The sequence below is a fragment of the Genypterus blacodes genome, unplaced genomic scaffold, assembly GCF_046128005.1.
Source record: "Genypterus blacodes isolate CSIRO-AG114 ecotype Tasmania unplaced genomic scaffold, CSIRO-AGI_Gbla_v1 ptg000156l_1, whole genome shotgun sequence".
Classification (NCBI taxonomy): domain Eukaryota; kingdom Metazoa; phylum Chordata; class Actinopteri; order Ophidiiformes; family Ophidiidae; genus Genypterus; species Genypterus blacodes.
The window spans coordinates 11,217,501-11,239,116 of record NW_027466957.1 but is presented as its reverse complement, the minus strand read 5'-3'; the positions used below and the strand labels follow the sequence as shown (position 1 = coordinate 11,239,116).

The 21,616-nt window shown below is 46.3% G+C and overlaps 2 protein-coding genes across 3 annotated transcripts in view; one reads left to right on the top strand and one right to left on the bottom strand.

Annotated features, from left to right (window-relative positions):
- Positions 1 to 4,399: 4,399 nt before the first annotated feature.
- LOC143013171 (RNA-binding motif, single-stranded-interacting protein 2-like) lies at positions 4,400 to 20,623 on the top strand. 2 transcript variants are annotated; one of them, XM_076166709.1, is made up of 14 exons: positions 4,401 to 4,787; positions 9,952 to 10,154; positions 13,339 to 13,397; positions 13,765 to 13,856; positions 16,127 to 16,284; positions 16,480 to 16,559; positions 16,648 to 16,757; positions 16,863 to 16,909; positions 17,001 to 17,094; positions 17,220 to 17,270; positions 17,378 to 17,491; positions 17,644 to 17,724; positions 17,818 to 17,908; positions 18,357 to 20,623. In XM_076166709.1, the coding sequence occupies exons 1-13, from the start codon at positions 4,713 to 4,715 to the stop codon at positions 17,893 to 17,895; spliced, it is 1,242 nt and encodes a 413-aa protein (XP_076022824.1). In that variant the 5' UTR covers positions 4,401 to 4,712; the 3' UTR covers positions 17,896 to 17,908; positions 18,357 to 20,623. The 2 variants fall into 2 exon arrangements, with proteins under 2 accessions (XP_076022823.1, XP_076022824.1); XM_076166708.1 differs by having other exon boundaries at positions 4,400 to 4,787; positions 17,644 to 17,908.
- A 395-nt stretch (positions 20,624 to 21,018) lies between these two features.
- Positions 21,019 to 21,616, bottom strand: part of senp1 (SUMO specific peptidase 1) — a 5,808-nt gene continuing 5,210 nt past the window's right edge. The window contains exon 18 of the mRNA XM_076167154.1: positions 21,019 to 21,616. This exon is cut by the window's right edge and continues 390 nt beyond it. The gene's annotated coding sequence lies outside the window, so the exon portion shown is untranslated.

The window sequence follows — 21,616 nt, the reverse complement described above, 5'->3', positions numbered from 1 at the left end:
TATTTTTGCAGCAACAAATTTGATGCAATTATACGAAATCACCGTAACAACGTAATTATCTAACTCTCAGTTGGTTTGATTTAGTTTATATTACACTACACTGCAATTTGCAAGCATTTATTCACAGATAGTAAAAAACTGCACGTTTATTTCGCTCTACTTGTGCCGAGCGTACCCTCAGTGAATCCGGTGTGAAGAATAAGATTGCCTCTCAGATGGTTTTCACATTGCAGATGTTTCAGAGCCAGAATCACAGAAGAGAATGTGAAGTATGTGGAGAATCTGGGAAAAACACGCCTGGAGTGAATGTGTATCTCCAATCCAAGTATTTCTTCCCTCCTGAGTATAAAACGGAACATAAACACAAGGGAAGTTGCTGGGCTATAAAGGCAGCATTGTGTGTGTGTTTGTATATGCAGCTAACTTAAGGTGTGTTGCATTAACGCTTTCATTTCAGTGTCGGTGTTAGTGGAATTAATTAACATTGCCACCTCGACTGTTTGTCAACACATTAAATCAAGGTGATAAGTGGTGTCACCTTAACCTGAGAATGCCGACCTGTTAGTGGGAGGATGACGAGTATTGTCATCTGGGAGAGAGAGAGAGAGAGATGGAGGCCAGCGTGCTGTGTGTGGGAGACAGCTTGAGAGAGTGCCAGCATAAACACTCTCCCAGACCACATGTTCTCCCAGGGCAGAGGGGTCTGGCCTCTCTCCAGGCGCACATCTGCACACAATCCCTCAGCTTTCAGGCCGAGAGAGGGCCCAGCCGGAGAGCGAGCAGGGCAGAGCGTCGCTTTCCCAGACTGGGGGGGGGGGGGGGGGGGCTAGAGGGGGGGAGGGGGAAGGGGGTAGGGGGCTGCTTCTTCTGCAAAAGTGATGGAAGTGATGACAGCTGACTTAAAATAACAGGGAAAGATGAAACGCAACAAAGGGAAAGAAAGATCAGAGGAAAGCCGTCGCCTATATATGCAAAATGAGACGACACAGCAGCGTGTGAGTTAAAGGCTGAGCGCCATGTGAGAGGTCTGAGTGCTCTGCTCAGCCGCCATCATTACCCAGCCTGCCCGCATCCTTGAGAGAAGATGGATTGCAGCATAAATCAGACCTCCGTCTGGCTGTACATGCATGCAGCACGGCCATTTAATCTCTTACCAAATTTAACTCACTGGTGCACTCACTCTCTTTAGGAAAAACATCTAATCCTGGTCGTTGTAAATATAACACGTAAACAGCTATGTGCTCCCATCAGTCTCTGCCATCTTCAACATCTCCTCCTGGCTTCTTGGGTTTAGTAGAGGAGAGTGTGTCTTTGTGTGTGTTTTCACAGAGAGGTAATTACCAAGCGAGTTATGCCGACAACACCTGAGGAATGTGGAGCATGCACCCGGCGGCCTGTGTTCTCCTCACACACACCCCACCCCCCCCTCTACTCATCGCCCACCCCACCTAAATTCTCCTCCCTGCCAAACCCCCAACCTTTTTTTTATAGGATTGTATGATTTGTAGATCACGCAGGTGTTCTTTTATCGGGGATGTTCACTACTCATGCTGCAATAAAAGATATGTGGGGGAAACCAAGAATGCTCCGAAGCATTAAACCTTACAACCTGCCAGAGGTGAGAATAAGCAGAGCTGGTGCATGGGAGACCCAGGTTTTGAATCCCGACCAGGCATCAAATAATACAAATCAGCGCATCCAAAGTAAATGGACCAGATCAAGTCCAAAATGATCTCTCATCTGTTTTTCAATTCATGGTTATTTATGTGCTTTTGGATTTATTTATTTTATTATGAATCACCATTAGATAATCCCCTTCAGAGCCAGAATAAGAAAACAAGAGACATTACACCAGCTTCATTCTTAAAGCAGGGGCAGGGTCACTTCCACTGAGAGTGTGTGGAAGTTACATTGATTTATCTATTTATGTTCTTTTTTATTCTCTTGTAAGATTAGATTTATGATGATTTATGTATTGTAGTACATAATGGTCTCCACTCGTGTAATTTAACAAGAAATCAGTGTGTGTGTGCAAAGAGATGTGCATGTGTGTGAGTGTGTGAGTGTGCATGCATTGACATTTTTGAATGCTGTCTATTTATTCTATTTATTTTCATACATGTACTTGTTTAATTTTCTTTTTATACCCTTAGGGATGTTTTAAACCCTGATTTATCTTAAAGTTTAGCATGGTTAGGGAACTAGACAAGGATTTGGGAGACAAAGGTTTGGTTCCCAGATGGAATTCTTTCCCCAACTTACATAGTGGTGGATGAGGGTGATGATTAAGGCTTAGGATAGATGATTCTTATTTATTATGTAATTATAATCATTACGTATCAGTTCCCAGCATTGTCACTTCCTCTCACAAAGAGCTGAATGCTGGACTCAGGTGTGGCAAGCTGACTGAACTGAGTAGAGTTTCTTGGCTTGACATGCATCTGTTTGGCTCATATTTGAGTCTTTTTTTGGTTGGTTTGTGGAGCTGTGTCCAGGGTCAGAGGGCCCATTGTCTGACTAGCAAACCTGCATTGAAATTTCTTCCCACCTTATATAGTGGTGAGGATTAAGGCTGGTTAGGGTTGCAGCTATAAACAGTACGCCCCATGGCCCAGTGGTTAGGTAACTGAACAAGGATGGGGGAGACGGGCAGACCCCATTTAGTGAGCCTGTGGTTTACAGGAGATGGCAGAAGCAAAGGACAGCGAATGAATAATGTTTTTTTTATGCAAATGAAGCCGACACGTCAAGTTTCGATAGTGTGTGTGTGTGATAGAGAGAGAGAGAGAGAGAGAGAGAGAGAGAGAGAGAGCGACAGAGAGAGAGAGAGAGAGAGAGAGAGAGAGAGAGAGAGAGAGAGAGAGAGAGAGAGAGAGAGAGAGAGAGAGATTATGGATTCAGCTGAGCCCTCCCTTCTGTCTGAATAGTCTGTCATGATGAAATCAGGATGAAATCTCTTGTGCATGACTCCGTCGGCTCGTCCTCTGCCATCCTCTGCAGCTGATTTTCACAGTTGTAGATTGTATTATGCAAATGGGATGCTAGAGTGAACGCACAGAGCTACACAGTATGGCTGAGTGAACAGTCGCATATGCTTTCTACACACTTGAGGGATAATCAGTCAGTGCACGCAAGACGAGGCAAAGGGTCAGGGGATTTAGTTGCCAAGCAACTTCAGTTAACACAAACACTTTTTTTTTAAATCCTATCCAATCTTATCTCCTGTACTACTGTAAAAGGAGAGAGGAGCACCATTCCTCCAATCGCCCTCCAAAATTGCCGGACACATTGTTCAGAGTCCAGCTGGGGGGAAATATTAGGAGCATGATGTTACAGCAGGGTTAGCAAGAAAAAGAAGAGTGTGTGTCTGTTTGTTGTTAGTTTGTGAAGAGCACCGTTCCTACATTCGCCTCTAATGACCTTCACTGTCCACCATGACAGAGAGGCTTCCCTTTACCTTTGTTAGGAAGCAGCTCCATTTGCAAAGGTCAGGGGTCAAGAGAGTGAGCGAGTTGGCATCTACCTTCCTCAGCTTGTGTTCGCTCACGTAAAAAGTAATGTGATGTAAAGTTAAACGTAAAGATGTAAAGTTAATACTTACTTTTAAACCAGCCAAGTCCAAACGCAGCCAAGTTTGTTCATCCTGAACCTCCAGCTGTGCATGAGCTCGTTCCTCTCATGGGGTCCGCTGCCTCCTCCTCTCTCACCCAGTGCATGCTGGGATATCGCCGACTTTCTGAGAACTTAAATAGGATGAGCAGCACAGACAACGGATAGGATTTCATAGCTTCATTCTATAAATTATTAGCACATGAAAGAGAGTAAATGTGTTCTTTGTGTCAGAGACTCTCTGGCACTTCAGCTGGATGAGTGCAGAGTTGGACAGACAGAGTGAATAGGAACCCGTTGTGATTTCCATCTCCGGACTGATGGAGGTTCATCTGTGATCACGAGTGTAGCAAATGCGAAAAGAGTGTGTAGAACCTGGAATTACATTTGACTCTCTTTCGTCATTTTATTACACTGATTTATTTCAACCAAATCGTTCCAATTGTAAACATCTCATGCTGTCGTTTCCTTGCCATTTCTTACGTGATTTGGACTTTAAAGAACTGTGGCTAAATGAGGATGAATTGCAGTTAAATGCTTAATCGATGATCTAACTGACTCTCATTCTGAAACCTTCACACTTCACACGCCCAAGGCCACTAGTCACTAATTCCACTCCTGGCACCAGTAAATACTCATATCTACCATTTAAACACAGATCAGTCCAACCCTCAGGCACACACACACACACACACACACACACACACACACTCGCGTTTCCTCTTGAGTCAGAGCGCTTTCAGTGCCAATTTGCATTTCTAGGAAAACATCTGGACTCTTTCTCCTCCTGTCAGTCCAGCGTGTCATCATTTAGGGCATGACAAACTTTAGGACCTGTAAGTGAGTGTGTGTGTGTGTGTGTATGAGTGAGTATGAGTGTATGTGTGGGTGTGTGTGTATACACGTGAGTGCTGGGAAAGAGCAACTCCAATCACCGCCGCTGTTCCTGGCTGAATTTCCCTGGCTGACGTCAGCTGACTGCCTCGGCTCTCTCCGCCGCTCCTGGACATCGTGTGTGCGTGTGTGTGTGTGAGTGAGAGAGTGAGTGTGTGTGTGTGAGAGAGAGAGAGCGAGAGAGAGAGAGCGAGAGAGAGAGAGAGAAAATGCTGTTCTCCGTGCCGCCGAGGACGGGAATCAACCAGTACAACGGCTACACCATCGGCAAGACCAGCAGGAAGGTAAACGCTATAGTTCATCCTGGGTTTAGACCGTGAAATGTGTCTCCGCGGTGCGTTCGAGTCTCTCTACTGCGGTGCGTTCGGGTCCCTCCGCCGGTTGGAGCCGCTCGACTCTTTGAAGCTGCAGTGTCCTTGAAAGTGGATCGCGCGCGACGTTTTTAAAGTCTTTCAGACGCAATTACGACCTTTATCATCGTCGCTGTTACACTGTTACAACTCTCTCCCACACACACACACACACACACACACACACACACACACACACACACACACACACACACACACACACACACACACACACATACACACAGCTCCGCGTCATGTTACCGGCCGCGGTGCCCACAACTGTTTGCGTACGTTCGGGCGCATTGACGCTCCGGACAAATCTGCTGCGATCTAGGGAAGCGAATTGATCGATTTGCGTGTGTTTTCATTGAATAAAACGGCAATAATAAAGTTTTTTTCCCTTTTTTACGCGCACACACATGCCCCACCCCTGCAGCTCTACTTTAAAGATGAGTGAAAACATTTGCACGGCTCTGGAAAGACGAGGAAAGTGTCGTAATAAGTGTATTGTAGTGTGTGTGTGTGTGTGTGTGTGAAGGATGACAGCAGAAGTGGAGGAGCTCATTGATTAGCTGGCCTGCCATCATGAATCATTCATGTTGTGCTGGTGTGAGAGCTGTTTCCTAGAGTAACTGTCCATTTTCACTGTTCCATTTTCTCTTTTTTTGGGGTAATAAATAGATTCCATGAGGTTTGTGGTGTCAATCCAAACCTGTAAACTGCTTTTATTGTCTTAATCTTGTGATGGTGTGAGGAGTTGAAGGGAAATGCTGTGATGTTGTTGAATGAATGGCAGAACGCAGCCGGAGTGGTGTGTGGAGTGTTTTGGTGGCCCGGCCTCTCAGCGTTTGCTTTAATAATGTTTGAACAATGCTGAAATCCTACACCTCCCTCCTTCCTCCTCGCCTGTGTTATTCCCTTCCCTGCCTCACGGCTGGCAGGGATTCAGATTGCTCAGATTAATGACCTGGAATTCCTGGAATTCTGGATTCAGACAATGTGCTGATTTCTGCAGGGGTTTGTCTCCTCCTGGAAAGAAAACCCTTTTTCCTTAGAAGAGAGAGAGGGAGAGGGAGGGAGGGAGAGAGAGAGAGAGAGAGAGAGAGAGAGAGAGAGGGAGAGAGAGAGAGAGAGAGAGAGAGAGAGAGAGAGAGAGACACTTTTTCTTTTTGGTCACATTTCACATTGTTCAGGCGCCCAAAGTCACACAGAGGGACAACTTGTAAACCTAGCGTCAAGTGCTAACCTCTGGTCCGCGTCTTTTACTACGAGAAAAAGGGCGGAGAGAAAGAAAAGGATTAAGACCCCCCCCCCCCTTTCTTCTGCTTTCGATTAACTCCCCCCTCAGTCCTTTTTCCTCTCCCCTGTGTGTTTCACATACCTTGATTTGTTGTCTGTTAGTGGTTCAGTTCACATGAAGAAGAGCCGGATCCTTCTTCCTTTAGGGTGAAGCCCCCCTCCCCCTCCTCTTCTCCTCTTCTCCTCCTCCTCCTCCTCTACCTGTTGCATTGGTTTTTTGTGTGAACGTTTTGTGAGGGCTTTGATGGAAGTGGATTGATTCAGGAGAAGTCTCCAGCCCGTTCTGCTTCCAGGGATTTTCACTGCGTCGCTGTGATTTCTTGCCACCTCGCAGACGTTTTGGCCTCCAGCTGCAGATTTAGAACAGAAACAGATTGTTTGTGTCACGATATGATCTTTGCACCGGCGCCTGTGAAGGTTTCCTTTGCCAAGGTAGGACTTTGTACTTCAGACCCGTTTAGCCACTGAAAATATTTGTTTGAATTAGAATGTTGTGCTTTATATGTTTAGACTCTAGTTGGACCCAAACATTCCAGTCTATCTTCCCCTCAGACACACACTAGCAGACCCCTCACATTGACTCACTTTTTGAACGATTAAATAAGAAAAATACAAAAATAACCACTCACACAGAAGCATCCTTAACTGACTGAGTTTATATGCTTATTTGACTCATTTGTGACTAAAATGCCACATAGAAACCTAAATACGGAGGACTGATGTAATTGCTTTTGATGTTTCCATATACGCCTGCTGTATGTAACACCTGCTGCTGCTGGTATGCACATCCTGGGGTGTAAATGAATGGAATGAAGGAGCTAAACGTGTTGGATATCTTCCTCTCACGACCTCTATACGAGCTACATGTACGCCTGGTTGAGCCAGAGCGCCTCGTCCTTCGTCAGATTCATTTCCTTGGCATGACTGTGCACTTAAAGCTGCATATCTGCATCACTTAGCTGCTCGCTCATCTCCTCTCTCTGATTAAAAAAAGTCCTTGAGTCACCTGTGCTCCCTGCAGGCTTCACCTTCGCTCCCTACAACTGTAATCACCTCATCAGTCTGCAGCTGCTGCCCTGAGCACGCTCATTGTGCACCGCGCTGCTACACCACTTACTGTAGTCACACCGCCTGCCGAACTACACTAGCAAGGCAAAGACTTGATTTATAACTGGATGGTGTTGATGCCGTAGATAGAAGCGAGGTTATCCATAACATAGAGGAGGATTCTATTGTCTTGTCTTGTAAAGAAGAGCAGATCCCTCCGAGCTGTGACGGCTCCAGGAATGTGGCTAACAACTCTGGGTTGAACCCTGAGCATAAAGCCAACACATGCCACTCTGCTCCCCTGTCCTCTTAAAGGAGTGAAACACAAACATGTGTGTGTTAGGCGGGAATGTAAAGAATGCTCAGAGATGACACTGTGATGGCTGGAGGGTGCAGTGTAAACACACACAGGCGGGCCGCTGCAGAGAGACGAGTCAGTCAGAAGGAAGTGTGTCACACGGCAGCAGGTCAGGATCTGGGCGCAGACTAACAGGCCGGATATGAAATGTTCCAATGCGGAAAAAGAGATTTGTGATTCCCTATCATGCACGTATCGGCTCTGACCTTCCCTCTGCCATTTCATTTATCTGCTGCACGTGTTGCTGATGTGTGCACGGGCACGATTGCTAATCCTTACACGGATGACAGGAACACCTGGAGTGTGTGGCTGCGTCGCGCTGCAGATGGGCAGAAGATACAAGTCTGACTCGCTGCCATCTTTTTTTTTTTATCAGAGCCAAGCAGAGCGATCTTAATGAGACACTGCCGTCTGACTACAGAGCACATGAGAGGGATTAACGCTCTCCGCTAACAAGCTCAGATCCTAATTAGACAGGCCTCACTGGCCAAGCTCGGGCCTGGACTCGGTCTCCAGTCAGATCCAATCTCCCCGGGCCTCTACAGGTGCGCCCCCCACCCTCTTCCCCCCTCCCCCTGGCGGTTTGTGTAGGACGCCCACAGCGAAGGCAAGGAAGAGGAAAAACAAACAGTGAGTCAGTGATTCAAGAGCAGAATGGAGATTAAAGCAGGAAAGGAGTGAAATGAATGGGTTCCATGATCGTTGCAGTAAGTGTCTCAGCGTGACGAACGCCCCTTCCACAGGACAGTAGCCACGACAACCACATTTTCAATCTAATTAGCGATCAAGCAAGAGGGTGTGATGCTTCCTCCAAACCAGTAGGAGCAGCAGAAAGAGTAAAGTGGAGCAGAACACAAACATCACATCGCTTAGTTTTGCTGTTTGTTGCAAACTACTGAATCTATGACCGTTCCTTTGATTTGACATTTTATTTTGCCTCGCTGATCTGTACATTAACCCAACTTCCATGAATAACTTGTAGTTTCTCTTGGAAACACGCTGAGGGTCTATATCCGGAACGTTCCGAGGGTCAGAGGAGGACAGCTTTCCCTACATTCCGCTTCATGTGTGCACTCTCACATGCTGCTCTCCCAGACAATAGTAGGAACGTTTCCTCTCTGGTGTGCACGTGTGAAAGAGGCTTAAGAAAGAAGCAAACCCCCCTCCCACACACACACACACACACTCTGTTTGAAAGACTGGGGAACTTCAGTGTTGCTGGTTCTGTGTTGTACATTTTTCCCACTTTCCTACACGTTTTACCAAAGAAATTCAAAGTGATCACAGGATCAATACTGTGAGTTAAATTTAGACGGGCGAGGTTATAATTAGCTTGATTCCTGCCTTCCTTTGTCAACTCCCTCTCTGTTAACAAGCTGCCGGTCCGACGGTGACCTTGCGGTGTCCAACAAGCCGTCCCATTGTTCCCAGGCGCTGAGCCTGGTGACCCCAACTAATCAAACAGTTTCTCCTCCTCCTCCTCCTCCTCCTCCAGCGTGGAGAGGAGCCCAGCAGAACATGGCTGACAAATGGAGATAGGCTCAGGAAAATTAAAACTGCAGCCCAGGGTTTAATCTGAGCCGCTGCCTTTTCTCTTCTCCTTCATTCAGCAGCGCAAACCGCCGCTGCGCTCTGACCAACATGAGTACTGGAAGTGTGGAGCTGAGCCTCATTCACACAGTTAATGATTCTCCGGCCCGTGCAGAGCTTATTGGAACCATTGAATGTCTGCAGACGGCTTTAGGCTGATTCATATGAACAGTAAATGACACAGCACACACACTTCATGTACACACTGTGTGTACCGTGTGACCTTTTAGTATGAATACAGTATTTGCACATTCTGAACATGTGTTGTAATGTTGTACATTGCTCCTAATATATCACTCTATGTTTAATGTAGCATGTTTTTATCATCTCACTTCATATTCCAATTTAAATTCTAACTGAACTCCTTTTTCCTTGGCTCTCTGTCACAGTAAAGCTTTACATTTGATACTTTCTACTACTACTATACACTACAACACTCTCAAGGCTGCATCTTCTCTTAGTTAATGTGTATTTAACAGTCAGGTCAGATGAGCAGTGCTGGCTCTGATTCCATGGCCCCCTTTAGGATGCTGTTAACCCTGTGTTGTAGCTGGACCACCCACTGTCTCTGCTGATCTGGCTAATTGTACGCTTAATTGATTTGGTCCAGATAAGCTCATGGTTAGAGCCTCATTCAGAGGAGCCAGCTGGCTTTAACTACTGCGTCATACACAGTGGCCTGTCTACGGTAGTGTGTAAGCCAGGTTTCATGTCCCTAAAGACGGATACGTTAGTACCATTGGGATCTGTGTGAGTGACTGGACCGGCCCGGATCTGAGTGTGTGTCCTCTATCTGTCCTGCAGCCGACGTATGTGTCCTCCTCCGGCCATCAGATGGCTCCTCCCAGCCCCAACAACAGCAACAGCTCCTCCACCCCCATCAGCAATGGCAGCAGCAGCAGCAGCAGCAGTGGAGGAGGAGGAGAGCAGCTGAGCAAGACCAACCTGTACATCCGTGGCCTCCACCCAGGAACCACAGACCAGGACCTGGTCAAGCTGTGTCAGCCGTAAGTATCAACCAAAACTCTGCATCCACACGCAATAGATCTGCCTCAGTGCCCGACTGTGACCAGGCTGGAGGAGGAGAGGAAGGCAGGGGGGGTGAATGCATGACATCATGGGTGCATGAATGATGAATGGGTGACATTTTTGTACATTTGAAGCACACATCAGTGCTGCAACAGGGAGAGAAGGGACATTCTGTCACCCTGCTCGTGTGTTTATGTCAGTGCCATCTGTTCATGGCCTTATGGAAAAACCAACAACCATTGGGGCTGCAAACTAAGACCTCTCAGTTTGGCACAGACTGAAGCGCAGACTTTCCAACAACTCAGTCCTGAATGTTTAGTCTCCCTCTCTCACGCTAATTCCCCCCCCCCCCTCCCTCTCATTCTGCCTCTCAGGCGTTTATCCTACATGAATTATGGCTCCTCTGTACTTTAGCCTTCACATAGATCATCACCACACAACACACTGACACTGACAATACTTCATACTCACGCCAAGTCCTATATCACCACATACAGTAGAGTCAATGCAGCACAGCGCTTTGTCGTCTGTGGGCAACGTGCAGTCAGACTCAAAACAACAGCGTCACCTGATCTGTGTTTGTTAGATCTTCAAGCGAACGCCACAGAAACGAGCCGGGGACCCGAGATGAATGATCCGGGTTGGCTTTAATTGAATACTGGAGCCTGCTGATGAGAACCAGAAGAGAGAGAGAGAGAGGGAGAGGGGGAGGGAGGGAGAGAGCGAGAGAGAGGCCTGCTATTTTACAGCTGTCTGGAAGATATGGCTCACATGAGGCTGCCCAACCCTACAGGAAACGGCGAGCCCAGGGGAAAGGGAAAGACAAACAAGGGCAATGGCATGAAGGGGAGGGGGGGTTGGATGGAGAGAATCGGCGGGGGGAGGAGTGAGTGGAGTTCAGGGTTTGTGTGTCAGGTGGTGTTCTGTGGGGGTAGAGCTCATATTTCTGCTTTTACACAACAGATCAGAATCGCTGCAGGAAATTTGCCTTTGAGGGCCGACGTGATTACCAGTCAAACAGGATGGAGAGCAGGGTGCCGGGTACAGTCAATCACGGCTGATAGACAAGAAGGGCTGCAGACGAGGATGTGACACAGTGGGTGTGTGTGTGTGTGTGTGTGTGTGTGTGTGTGTGTGTGTGTGTGTGTGTGTGTGTGTGTGTGTGTGGTAGCCTCACTTTACGTGGAGTTTGAGCAGCAGAAAAGGCGCGCTGGCTACCAGGAAGCAGCTCTCAGAGGCGCCTGCTCCCCTCCCCCACACACACACACGTTCAGAGATGTGGAGCGTGTGGAGGGGATGTGGGGGGTTGGTTCTACTTCTCTGAGGGTGGGGGACTGGACCCTCTGTGTTCACTCCACATCACGCACAGGCCCAGACCTCTGCGTGGAAGCCAGTGAACAGTGAGGAGAGCTCCGACAGTACTGATGCATACCAAAGCACAGGAAGCCACTCGTGTCACAAAGGCTTATTCTCTGTTCTCTGTTTAATGCCATACATTAAAATCGGTGGCGTCGTAAGAGATGCGGAAATGCGGCCATGAAATAATAATGACCTACAGGAGGACGAATGCATAATACAAAAGATCTCCAGTCAGACAACATGGGACGGTTTGAAACATTCAGAAAGGATGAAAAAGAAAAAAGGAAAGTATCTGTCAGAAAATGTGATACTGTACATTTTAGATCTAAATAACTAGTGTTGAGTTTTAGATGCAAACACATTCTGATGATACTCACTTGGAAAGGTGGGACCAAAGGCAGGAAGCAGGTAAGCGGGAGTGTCCCACCTGTCTCGTCCTCCAGGGGGCAGCCCTGTCCCCCACCCGCATTCTGACAAAACAAATGACGCTGACGCTGAAATTACAAATTACAGATTACAAAATTACAGATTACAAATTACAAATTACAAATTACAAAATTACAGATTACAAATAACAGATTACAAATTACAGATTACAAATTACAAATTACATGACGCTGACATTCATCATTACAGTAGTTCTCTGGCAGTTTAGTATGAATGTGGTCATTGTAGTTGTAAATTCAAGTGCAGAGTGTTTGTAGGATTTCCGCACTTCTGGTCTGTAGCTGATGGGGCTGTTCCAGGTTCGTGGCTACAGACGACTGGGCTGCATGCCTTCTCTCCGGAATACAGGTGTGAGAAGCAATAAAGAAGACAAAGCAGGCAAGAGCACGGTGGAACTGGAGTCTGAATTTGGAAGAAAAAGAGGGAAAATTAACCTTTCTAAAGGATTTCTTAACATTTTTACGCATCCCATGATAAAGTGTCAGTAGGCGCAGTTTGTGCAGATGCAGGCCTTGTCGAACTGAAATATAAGCTTGGACAGGGAGCACATTAACGGAATTACTGCGCAGCAACAAATAAAGCTATAAACACACAACCGTCACTAGTGTGGAGCTGAGATGATGCTGATTCAGAAGCATGCCATCAGTCTGTCCAAGACTGTCTTTAATTTAATGTGTCTTGACTTGTTTGGAACCTGGATAACCGCCTCTATGGTGAACCTCAGGCAATGGGCGAAGGAAGAAGAACAGGGTTTACAGCTTCCTCTTCATTAAAAACGCAAAGTCAAAGGTCTAAATGTATGTGAAAGTAAAGTAGGTGAACGATGCGGTGGTGCAGTGTCCCTGGTTCTGAAGTCTGGGGGCAGAGGGTGGAGGGTTTGTTTGGACACTAAGACCCTGCTGAGGAGAGAGAAGCCGGTTAGTGTGGCTGTGGGTCAGCGTGGGACAGGACAGCAGAGGAGAGGCGTCTCAGATTACACTGCATGCACATGCCTGGAGAGATGGGAACGATAGACTCTCTGCCGCACAGGCGTCGGCCCGAGCATCCGCAGTGTCTGCAGAAACACACAGCAGATACACAGAGCTTCCTTATTGATCTGAATATGCTGCTTGATTTCTACCATGTTTTCATGTCACTTAGGATTCCCCTCCTGGTGTGTGATCCCCGCTGACATCTGTGTGTGTGTGTGTGTGTGTGTGATCTGGAATGAATAAGATGGAAATCCATTCTTTGTTCCCCCATGCGGAAACCCACATGACATTATTTCACCCCTCCTTTACAAAAGACGGACTAAATCTGATTCCACCGTCCCTGAACAAACATTCCTCATAGTGTGTGAACCTTTGTGTGTTCCAGGTACGGAAAAATCGTATCCACAAAAGCCATTCTGGACAAGACGACCAACAAGTGCAAAGGTAAGGAGTGAAAGCTGAAGTCTACCACGTCTCACAAACAAATATCTATATTTAAGCGGCAGTGTGTAAGAGTGTAGACAGAGTGTTTATGATGAAAAGTCAAATATTTGGGATCTCTCCTGTAGCCTGAATATGTGTCAAGCTACAGAACATTTCATCTCAACATAACAGGGTCTTAAGTAAATACAAATGTTGTGTGGCAAAGTCTTCATCTTGTGTTTAGCTTCACGCTTACACCCAGTTACCTGTTCAGCTGTGTCCTCCTCCTGTTTGTGCTGTGTGAGTTCAGATGACACGTCTGCGCCCAGTGCATGCGTATCACATTGTCACAGGCTTGTCTGTCTGTCTGTCTCCGTCGTCCCCGCAGGCTACGGCTTTGTGGACTTTGACAGTCCGTCCTCGGCTCAGAAGGCGGTGACGGCGCTGAAGGCGGGAGGAGTGCAGGCTCAGATGGCCAAGGTGAGAACGCCGCACCCGCAATCTTGTTTGTCCACGCCTGGTGTCCCTTTCGTGTAGGATGTAGACCCAGACACAGACAGAGACACAGACAGAGACAAAGACAGAGACAGAGACACAGACCCCCTCTTTAACCAGCTTTACAACTTTCTCTTTTCATGCTGTGTTAGATCCTTTCCACCTAAGAACAACAGTGCAAAGTAGTAAAGTAGTTTTGTCCTATGCCTTTATTTCCATTTTGATTGATATTTGATATTTCCATTTCTCTTTTGTACTGTAAACACACTTCTGATGTTGTAGTTCACTCTGCAGCTCAGTTAGCAGACAGCTGTAGTTGCACTTCTGGTTTACTTTGCAGATTGAATCTTTGAATTCAACATCAGATAAAAATCTGCAAACATTCAAAGCCACAAAATTGCACAAAGGTTTCTATTCATTTCAAGCGTAATTTTGGATTTTACTGGATCTTCAGTCAGATTGAATGTGTGCTGGCTATGAAGATGGGCCAGGTAGCACTTGTTTACTAGTTGCGTTCACCTGAGTGTATACTTTTACGAGTGTATTCAGGGAGAGGAGTGTACTCAAGAATATCTATGTGCGCAAACAAGAGTGTGTGGATGCACACAGGTATGCGTGCACACATGTACAGTACGTGTGTGTGTGTGTGTGTGTGTGTGTGTGTGTGGTGTTTCATAGTGACGGTGTGAGGGGAGTGTGTCTCTGAGCTCCCTGCACAAAGGACCTGTCTGTTCTCCCTGGTGGCATCTGACTCAGTGTCTGAGCAGCTCGCAAGTCAGCAGGGCCCAATGCCCAGTCACCCGCCCTGTCAACACACACACACACACACACACACCACACACACCACACAGAGCACACTTGACAATCTCACATGCACTGCAGCCTTGCTTCAAGCAGATTATGACACACACACACACAGTATCACAGGGTAACGGGAAGCTGATCTCTCCTCATGCTGCATCTCTGACATTCATACGACTTCTTGGTCTCAAAGTAACTCGCTCTCACTCGGGGCTTTACGCCGAGGCTCTCTGTGTGCGTCAGATTCCCTCTGACTCACTCTGACTCACTTGGAGCAGAGAGGCACAGCGGCTCGTTACTGTTTGCTCTCTCGTGGGTTAGCTCTTCATCACTACTTTTGGGAGGAGGAGGAGGAGGAGGAGGAGGAGGAGGAGGAGGAGGGGGGAGGGGAAGGAGAAATCACCTTCACCGCAGGTCAGAGCAATTGCACATGCATTATTCATTGGATGGAAATGAATTCACGCTGCATTTACAGGATTTTAATCACATCTGCACTCTGAAGTAATGAATATGCAGCATGGTTACAGGCTGATGCAAATCGGTTATCTCACAAGATACTGTCGGCCAGATTGAACGCGTTTGAGCCGGCAGTAAAGCCTAAGAAATGATCTAAAGGCTTAAAATGAAACTTTTGCTCTCTAAGAGTTTCTTTTTGGCACGAATTCCTACATCAGGTTTTGATTGAACTCCATAATTTGGTTAATTTATGCAAACCAGCAGACCGGGCCTGCATGCTTGAATTCAAGGTCAGGATTAACACATGAATAAAACAGCATTATTATTACCACCGTGACCTGGGAGAGGAGGGTAATATTTGCCTTTTGGGGAGACGACGGCTCAGACCAAATTATTCTCCAAAGTTCCACTGAGGGAGAGGCCATAATCGTGTTAGATCATCCATGGACGGAGAGCCATTTGAGATGTAATTACGCTCTGATATCACATTACCTGCAGCCCCGCTCGCTCATCCCTTTGCTCGCACAAAGGCCCTTTCTGCTCTGTAGCCTGTCGGTAATAACGTATTGGTGATGGAGTACGAGAGAAGAGTGTGAAGGGGGGGGGGGGGAAGAGGAGGCAGATGGATCAAAGGGGAAGAGACCCCGTCAAAGAGAAGAGAAGTTCAGATCAGGTCCAGCCAGATCGCTTATCTCCACCCTATCTGTTTTCATCCTCAGAGCTCATCCGCGCCAAAATGAAATCCGCCTCACCCTCTCTCTCTCCTATCTCCCAGACTGTTTTCATAGCTGTCTAATGTCCTTCACTCTCCAGCCTAAAAGATATGAGACTTCTTACACACTTCCTGTTTAAAGGTTATATAAATTCCCTCTGGGCTTTTGAAGGACTCCTGTCATCCTGCTGCAGTTGCGATTCTGCCAAAAGAAACAGAAACGAAGAGTTCCGTCTGTCCCGCCAACCTCAGTCCTTAATCTCTCTCCTGGCCTCTGTACACTCAGCAACAGGAGCAGGACCCCACCAACCTGTACATCTCCAACCTGCCCATGTCCATGGACGAGCAGGAGCTGGAGAACATGCTGAAGCCTTTCAGTCAGGCCATTTCAACACGGATCCTCCGAGACGCCAATGGAACCAGCAGAGGCGTGGGCTTTGCCAGGTACGAGCTTTGGGCCTTCAGTCAGAGCATAGACCTAAAGAAGAGCAAATTCACCAAAGATCAACCTTATGTTGGAGAGACTGAGCCCTCTGGTGGCCAGTTAGGGTAGAACATGTGAAACTTTATCAGCTGTGAATCCTCCTCACCTGCTACACTCTGATTGATTTTGATAATCAATAATCTGATTTGCTGCAGGATGGAGTCAACAGAGAAATGTGAGGCCATCATCCAACATTTCAACGGGAAATATATCAAGACTCCACCTGGAGTGCCGGGTGAGAATGAATAAAAAGACAGTGTTGCTCTTTCAGTAGTGTAAATAATACTTATCTCATCTCCTCTCCTCTCCGGTCTCTCCTCCAGTGCCTCCTGAGCCCTTGTTGTGTAAATTTGCCGACGGGGGCCAGAAGAAGCGTCAGAACCAGGGGAAGTATCTGCAGAACGGACGGCCCTGGATCAGAGACGGCGAGACGGTGAGACGCCTCTGGACACTCTGGATCTCATTAGATGCCTCTGTCGTGTCGATGTCCTCAGCTCTCTTTAAAGTTAAACGCTCTCTTGTCTCTTGTTGCCCTCAGGGTGGAATGACGCTGACCTACGACCCCACCACCGCCTTACAGAACGGGTCAGTGCCGCTAATCCGACAGATATGTGACGGGTAGGCCGCAGGGACGGGACTAATATCTGGTGACTAATATCTGGTGTCTGTGTCGCAGGTTCTACTCTTCTCCATACAGCATTGCCCCCAACCGCATGATGGCGCCGACCTCCCTCTCCCCTTACATGCATTCACCTGTGTCCACCTACCAGGTACTGACACAGGTCCAGGATTCACTGTTTGATTGGATTTCTCCATGACTTTATTGTGTTACCCAAAGGTTCTCCCTCTGTTCATTCTCTTCATCCTGCTCCACTTGTTCTTCCTCTTCCCACAGGTCCACAACCCATCCTGGATCCATCACCAGTCGTACCTCATGCCACCCACAGTGAGTGACCTTCAGTCTGACTTCCTGTTCCCGCCGTCCGCGTTGTCGCAGTCCGGCTTCTGACAATACTCTCTCCTGACGTTACCTGTTTGGTTTTTTCCCCGCAGGGCGCCGTACTGACGCCAGGGATGGACCACACCCACATGTCCATCCAGCCCACCTCTATGATGGGCCCCCTCACGCAGCAGCTCAGCCACCTCTCCATGGGCAACAGTGGCACGGTCAGTCCCACACACTCTTTACGGAATTGAACATATCAGTAAAACAACTTGATAATTTACTGCACCATTATGTTTTACTGGATATTGCAAATAAAAAGTGGAACATTGAAATCCCTCTAATATGGATGGCGCCCCCCTGTGTTCTCTTGCAGTACTTGCCTGCCAACACATCTATGCAGGGGACGTACATCCCCCAGTACACCCAAGTGCCTGCCGCCAACATGTCAGTGGAGGTAAACGACCAGCAGCCCGTTTACTCTCAGCAGAGCGGCGTGGACGTGAAGCGCAGCGTGACTCACGGCTTCGATCTGTGCCGTCTCTCGCAGGAAAGTGCTGTCCAACAGCCTGTCGCCATAGAAACGGCGACAGAACACACGACCTACACTTACCAGCATAACAAGTAAAGAGATGGCAGAGGTGGGCAGAGTGTGTGTGTGTGTGCGTGTAAACAAATATACCTGTAATGAAACATGGAAAATAACAAAGTGCATTTACTTTCCTGTTGTACTAGAAATGAGTAGATTTTACTGCCAATACAATTTTACAATTTTAGGGAATTCCACATATTTTACTGGTTTTAGTCAAAGTAAAGGCACTGTGAATGATTTGAGCTTCAGCTGTCACTCAAACCTTGTCATTCATTCAGGTAGAGAAACCATTCAGACATTCTTCAGGCTTCAATCTTTCAGGCCTTTAAGCATTCGGCAAAACCTTTCAGCAATTGCAATCCCACTGGAATTCCTTTCTCGTTCATATTTATAAGCTTCGTAAAACAAACCGGTGTGTGAAAAGTGTGTGTTTGCCTGTGATATTTGCTGCAGATGCTCCTTGTTAATCATCTGCTCTGGTGTCCCCTTGTGGTCAGATCTTCCTCTGGAGCTGAATCTCTCTCATGAGGCCCTGGAGCAGCACGGCGTCCCTCAACATAAGGCACCGGACACTCTGGGAGGAACACAGACTGTTACGCAGAAAGGACAAAAAAGATGTTTTATACAAACTCACACTCAAAAACAAAACAAAACCAAACTGTAAAAGGAAACAAGCAAAAGGAAAGACTGGAGAACATCGAGACGGAATGAGCGGAACACAGAGTGTGTATTTTGATAACGGTGGAGAAGAAAGAGAAGACTCACACAGACACACACAGACACACACAGACACACACAAACACACACGTAAACGTTTTTGAACTCAGATCTTAACGTTTTCTAATCCAACTCTGGGGAGCGAGAATGAAACTAGGAGCAGAAGATCTCAACGTGTTTCATCTGCAGTCATGTTTTGAGTTGAATTGCGTTTTTGTACATAATTCTCTGTTTTGGTGTGATTTTAGCTTCACGTGTCCTCACTTTATTGACCGGTGTGAGAATATCTGCAAACAGAACGCTTAGAAAACATTGGAAAACTATTTTTGGACAAATATGGTGCTAACCCAAAGCACTTCTTTCTTTTTGTTTTGGCACTTGAGTGTGAAATGATTTATAGATTCAACAATCCTCACAAAGCTTCAGACAATCAGACACAACCGATTTTAAAGAAGTTCAGCCCATTTAAAGCATTCCAAAGGGTTTATTATCAGAAAGATCCAGATTGAGTTTGCAGTGCAAAGCTGCAGTGCAGGGCATCGCCACAAGGAACTGAGATTTAACTTTAATTCCGAGTTCATTTCAGTGACATCAGGCCAAATGTCTGTACATACTTAGCTGTTTATGTTTTCTTTTGACTTTTGTACTCCTGTTGTCCTGAAACAACACAAAAGGTGGATCAATGTGGCCAGTATAGTTGCTCCATTTCCCTTTACAGGCCTTCACTGTTTCAATACTCCTGATTTTCCTTTTTTACATTTTTATGGTTCAAAGATTTTTGTTTTAACATTCAGTTTGAATACTTCTGAGATCGTTAGTATTTTCAAAGAAGCTTCCATGTTTATTTTTGATAGCATGCAGCTTCTAGAGGGAAAGAGACGATGCGGTTTCCTTTATTCTGGTTTTAGTGTCGATGTCGCAGAGCCTTCAATGTTTAGTGAGACATTTGGTTTCTGTCCGTGTCACTGTATGGATTCGTTCTATATGCATCGGTACACTTTGAGAAACGTTGGGTCAAAACCTGGACTTACCTCATGGCGCCATAGGAATTCAGTTTGCGTGAAACGATCACAGGCAATAAGTAAGTGCAGCAGTGGCGGTGGCTGTTCACAGCTGGTACTGTGTCCACATCCTAAACTCTTCCGTCCAACGCTCGGAAAACACATCCAAGATCTGATGGTCTATGCAACTAATTTATTATCCTTAACAATGCAATACTACATATACTGTATACACACACACACACACACTTCACTTCACAATCTGGGTTGTGTGGCTTATCTGTACAGGAGGCAGACATTCTGTTTAGTTTCCATCTTCAGTTCGTCTTTGCCAGTTAAGTGGCAGCATTAAAAGGGAAAAGCTATGGAAATTTATGGAAATGTTGGCTGATGTGGGAAAATATAGGAAGAGGGGCAGTTGCGGCTTGTTTAGTGTGTGTGTGTGTCTGTGTGTTCTCCACTCCAGCATTCCATCCATGTTACGGTTCCATTGAATGTCTCCCGTGCTGCTCTGTTGGGAAAGTTCTCCCTCTAAGCTGAGTAACAGAAGCAGGCCGCGTTGTTCCCGTTTTACGGTTTTATTTCCGGGAGAGAATAAATCTTCACAGAAATGCCTTAGATTCCACTGGAACGGACAACCAAGGGGCGACACCGAACACGTGGGCCGGATCTGTGATCTGATTGGAATGGTTAAATTCCTTGTGCACTGCTGTTGGAGACTCTTGAACATGCGGTCGAGTTTTGAAGCTAAAGAAACATTTCCAGCTTTTAAAGATAGTTTGGTCCTCATCTTGGTCTCATTCCATTGTTTTGTTTTAATCCAAAAATTCCCTCTGTGGGTCACTGAGTCCAAACTCTTGCTGCTAATTTTAGGTTTAGAATCTTTTAGCTGAAGGTCTCTGGAGTCTCTCGTGGGGTCAGTTTCTGTGTCGTCTTCTGTTTCATGCTTCCTCAGTAACCTTTGTTCATCGGTGCCATGGAGCAGAGAAACTTACATTTAGTTTGACTTTGGTTCTTTTTTTAAATAAAGTTATTTTTCACTGTGATTTGTGTTTTTATTACATTGTCTGCTTATACCTCCACCAAGGCCGAGAAATCATAGTTCAATTTAAACCACTCTTGATTCTACAATGTCCTTTTCCCCAAGCTGTTGACCAAAACTTAACTTATGTGGATATTGCGCCACCACCAGGTCGGTCATGCGTCTTTTTCTTTATATAAGCAGTGAGAGCACCAGGTTCATTAGTCGACTGGTTCTAAAATTTGACTCTAAATTCTCATGTAAAAATGTCAAAGGGGTTATTACAGCGCCACCATCAGGACAGACAGTACCTGATATTCAACAGGCTTTTCCGTGGAACTTGTCCCACTGAAATCAGTGGATAAGGTGCGATATCCCTGCGAACAGACGGACGCGGCTGCTACTGCAACATAAGAGGAGACGAAACAAGTCACAATACAGGAAGGATTTATTTTCTAAAACATTATTCTAGGTACAAAACCGATAGGAAAAAGATAAAACTGTATATTAATTACAGTTTGTGAGGTTGTATAGTTTTATGTACATACAAAGCTGAAAATATGAATACGACCAAAAGTTTCTGTCCGAACAAAACAAGACTCTCAAATACATAAAATAGACTTTGAACCTTAATTTACAATCGCGTATCAAGAGTGTGGCAAAATGAGGAAACGGTCCTGCTGTTTAAAGGCGTAAACACGCGTCCAGCTCTGTGGCAGGCGAGACGTCTTCTTCATCTCGTTACAAACCACACTCTGAGGCTGAGACGGCCATGATTTGTGCATTTCTTCACTGTGTCAGCAAAAATCCAAATGAAGGCGTTCATTGTTCAGAGAAACGCTTTAAATCGGACAGACTGGGGTTCATATTTCACAAATTGTGAACTAATAAGCTTCAAACTATCACTGAAAAATCCAACAAGTCAGCTTTTACCGACAGCATGTGGGGGTTTAATGCTGTAAACGCTGCTGTGGCACAATCGCAGCATGGTGCGTCTCCATGTGTGGCAAAACATGTA

Coding starts and splice junctions, on each gene's coding strand:
- LOC143013171 (XM_076166708.1), top strand. CDS start 4,713: ATGCTGTTCTCCGTGCCGCCGAGGACGGGAATCAACCAGTACAACGGC. Junction 13,857..16,126: donor TGCAGGCTCAGATGGCCAAG/GTGAGAACGCCG, acceptor CTGTACACTCAG/CAACAGGAGCAGGACCCCAC. Junction 17,271..17,377: donor CGTACCTCATGCCACCCACA/GTGAGTGACCTT, acceptor TTTTCCCCGCAG/GGCGCCGTACTGACGCCAGG.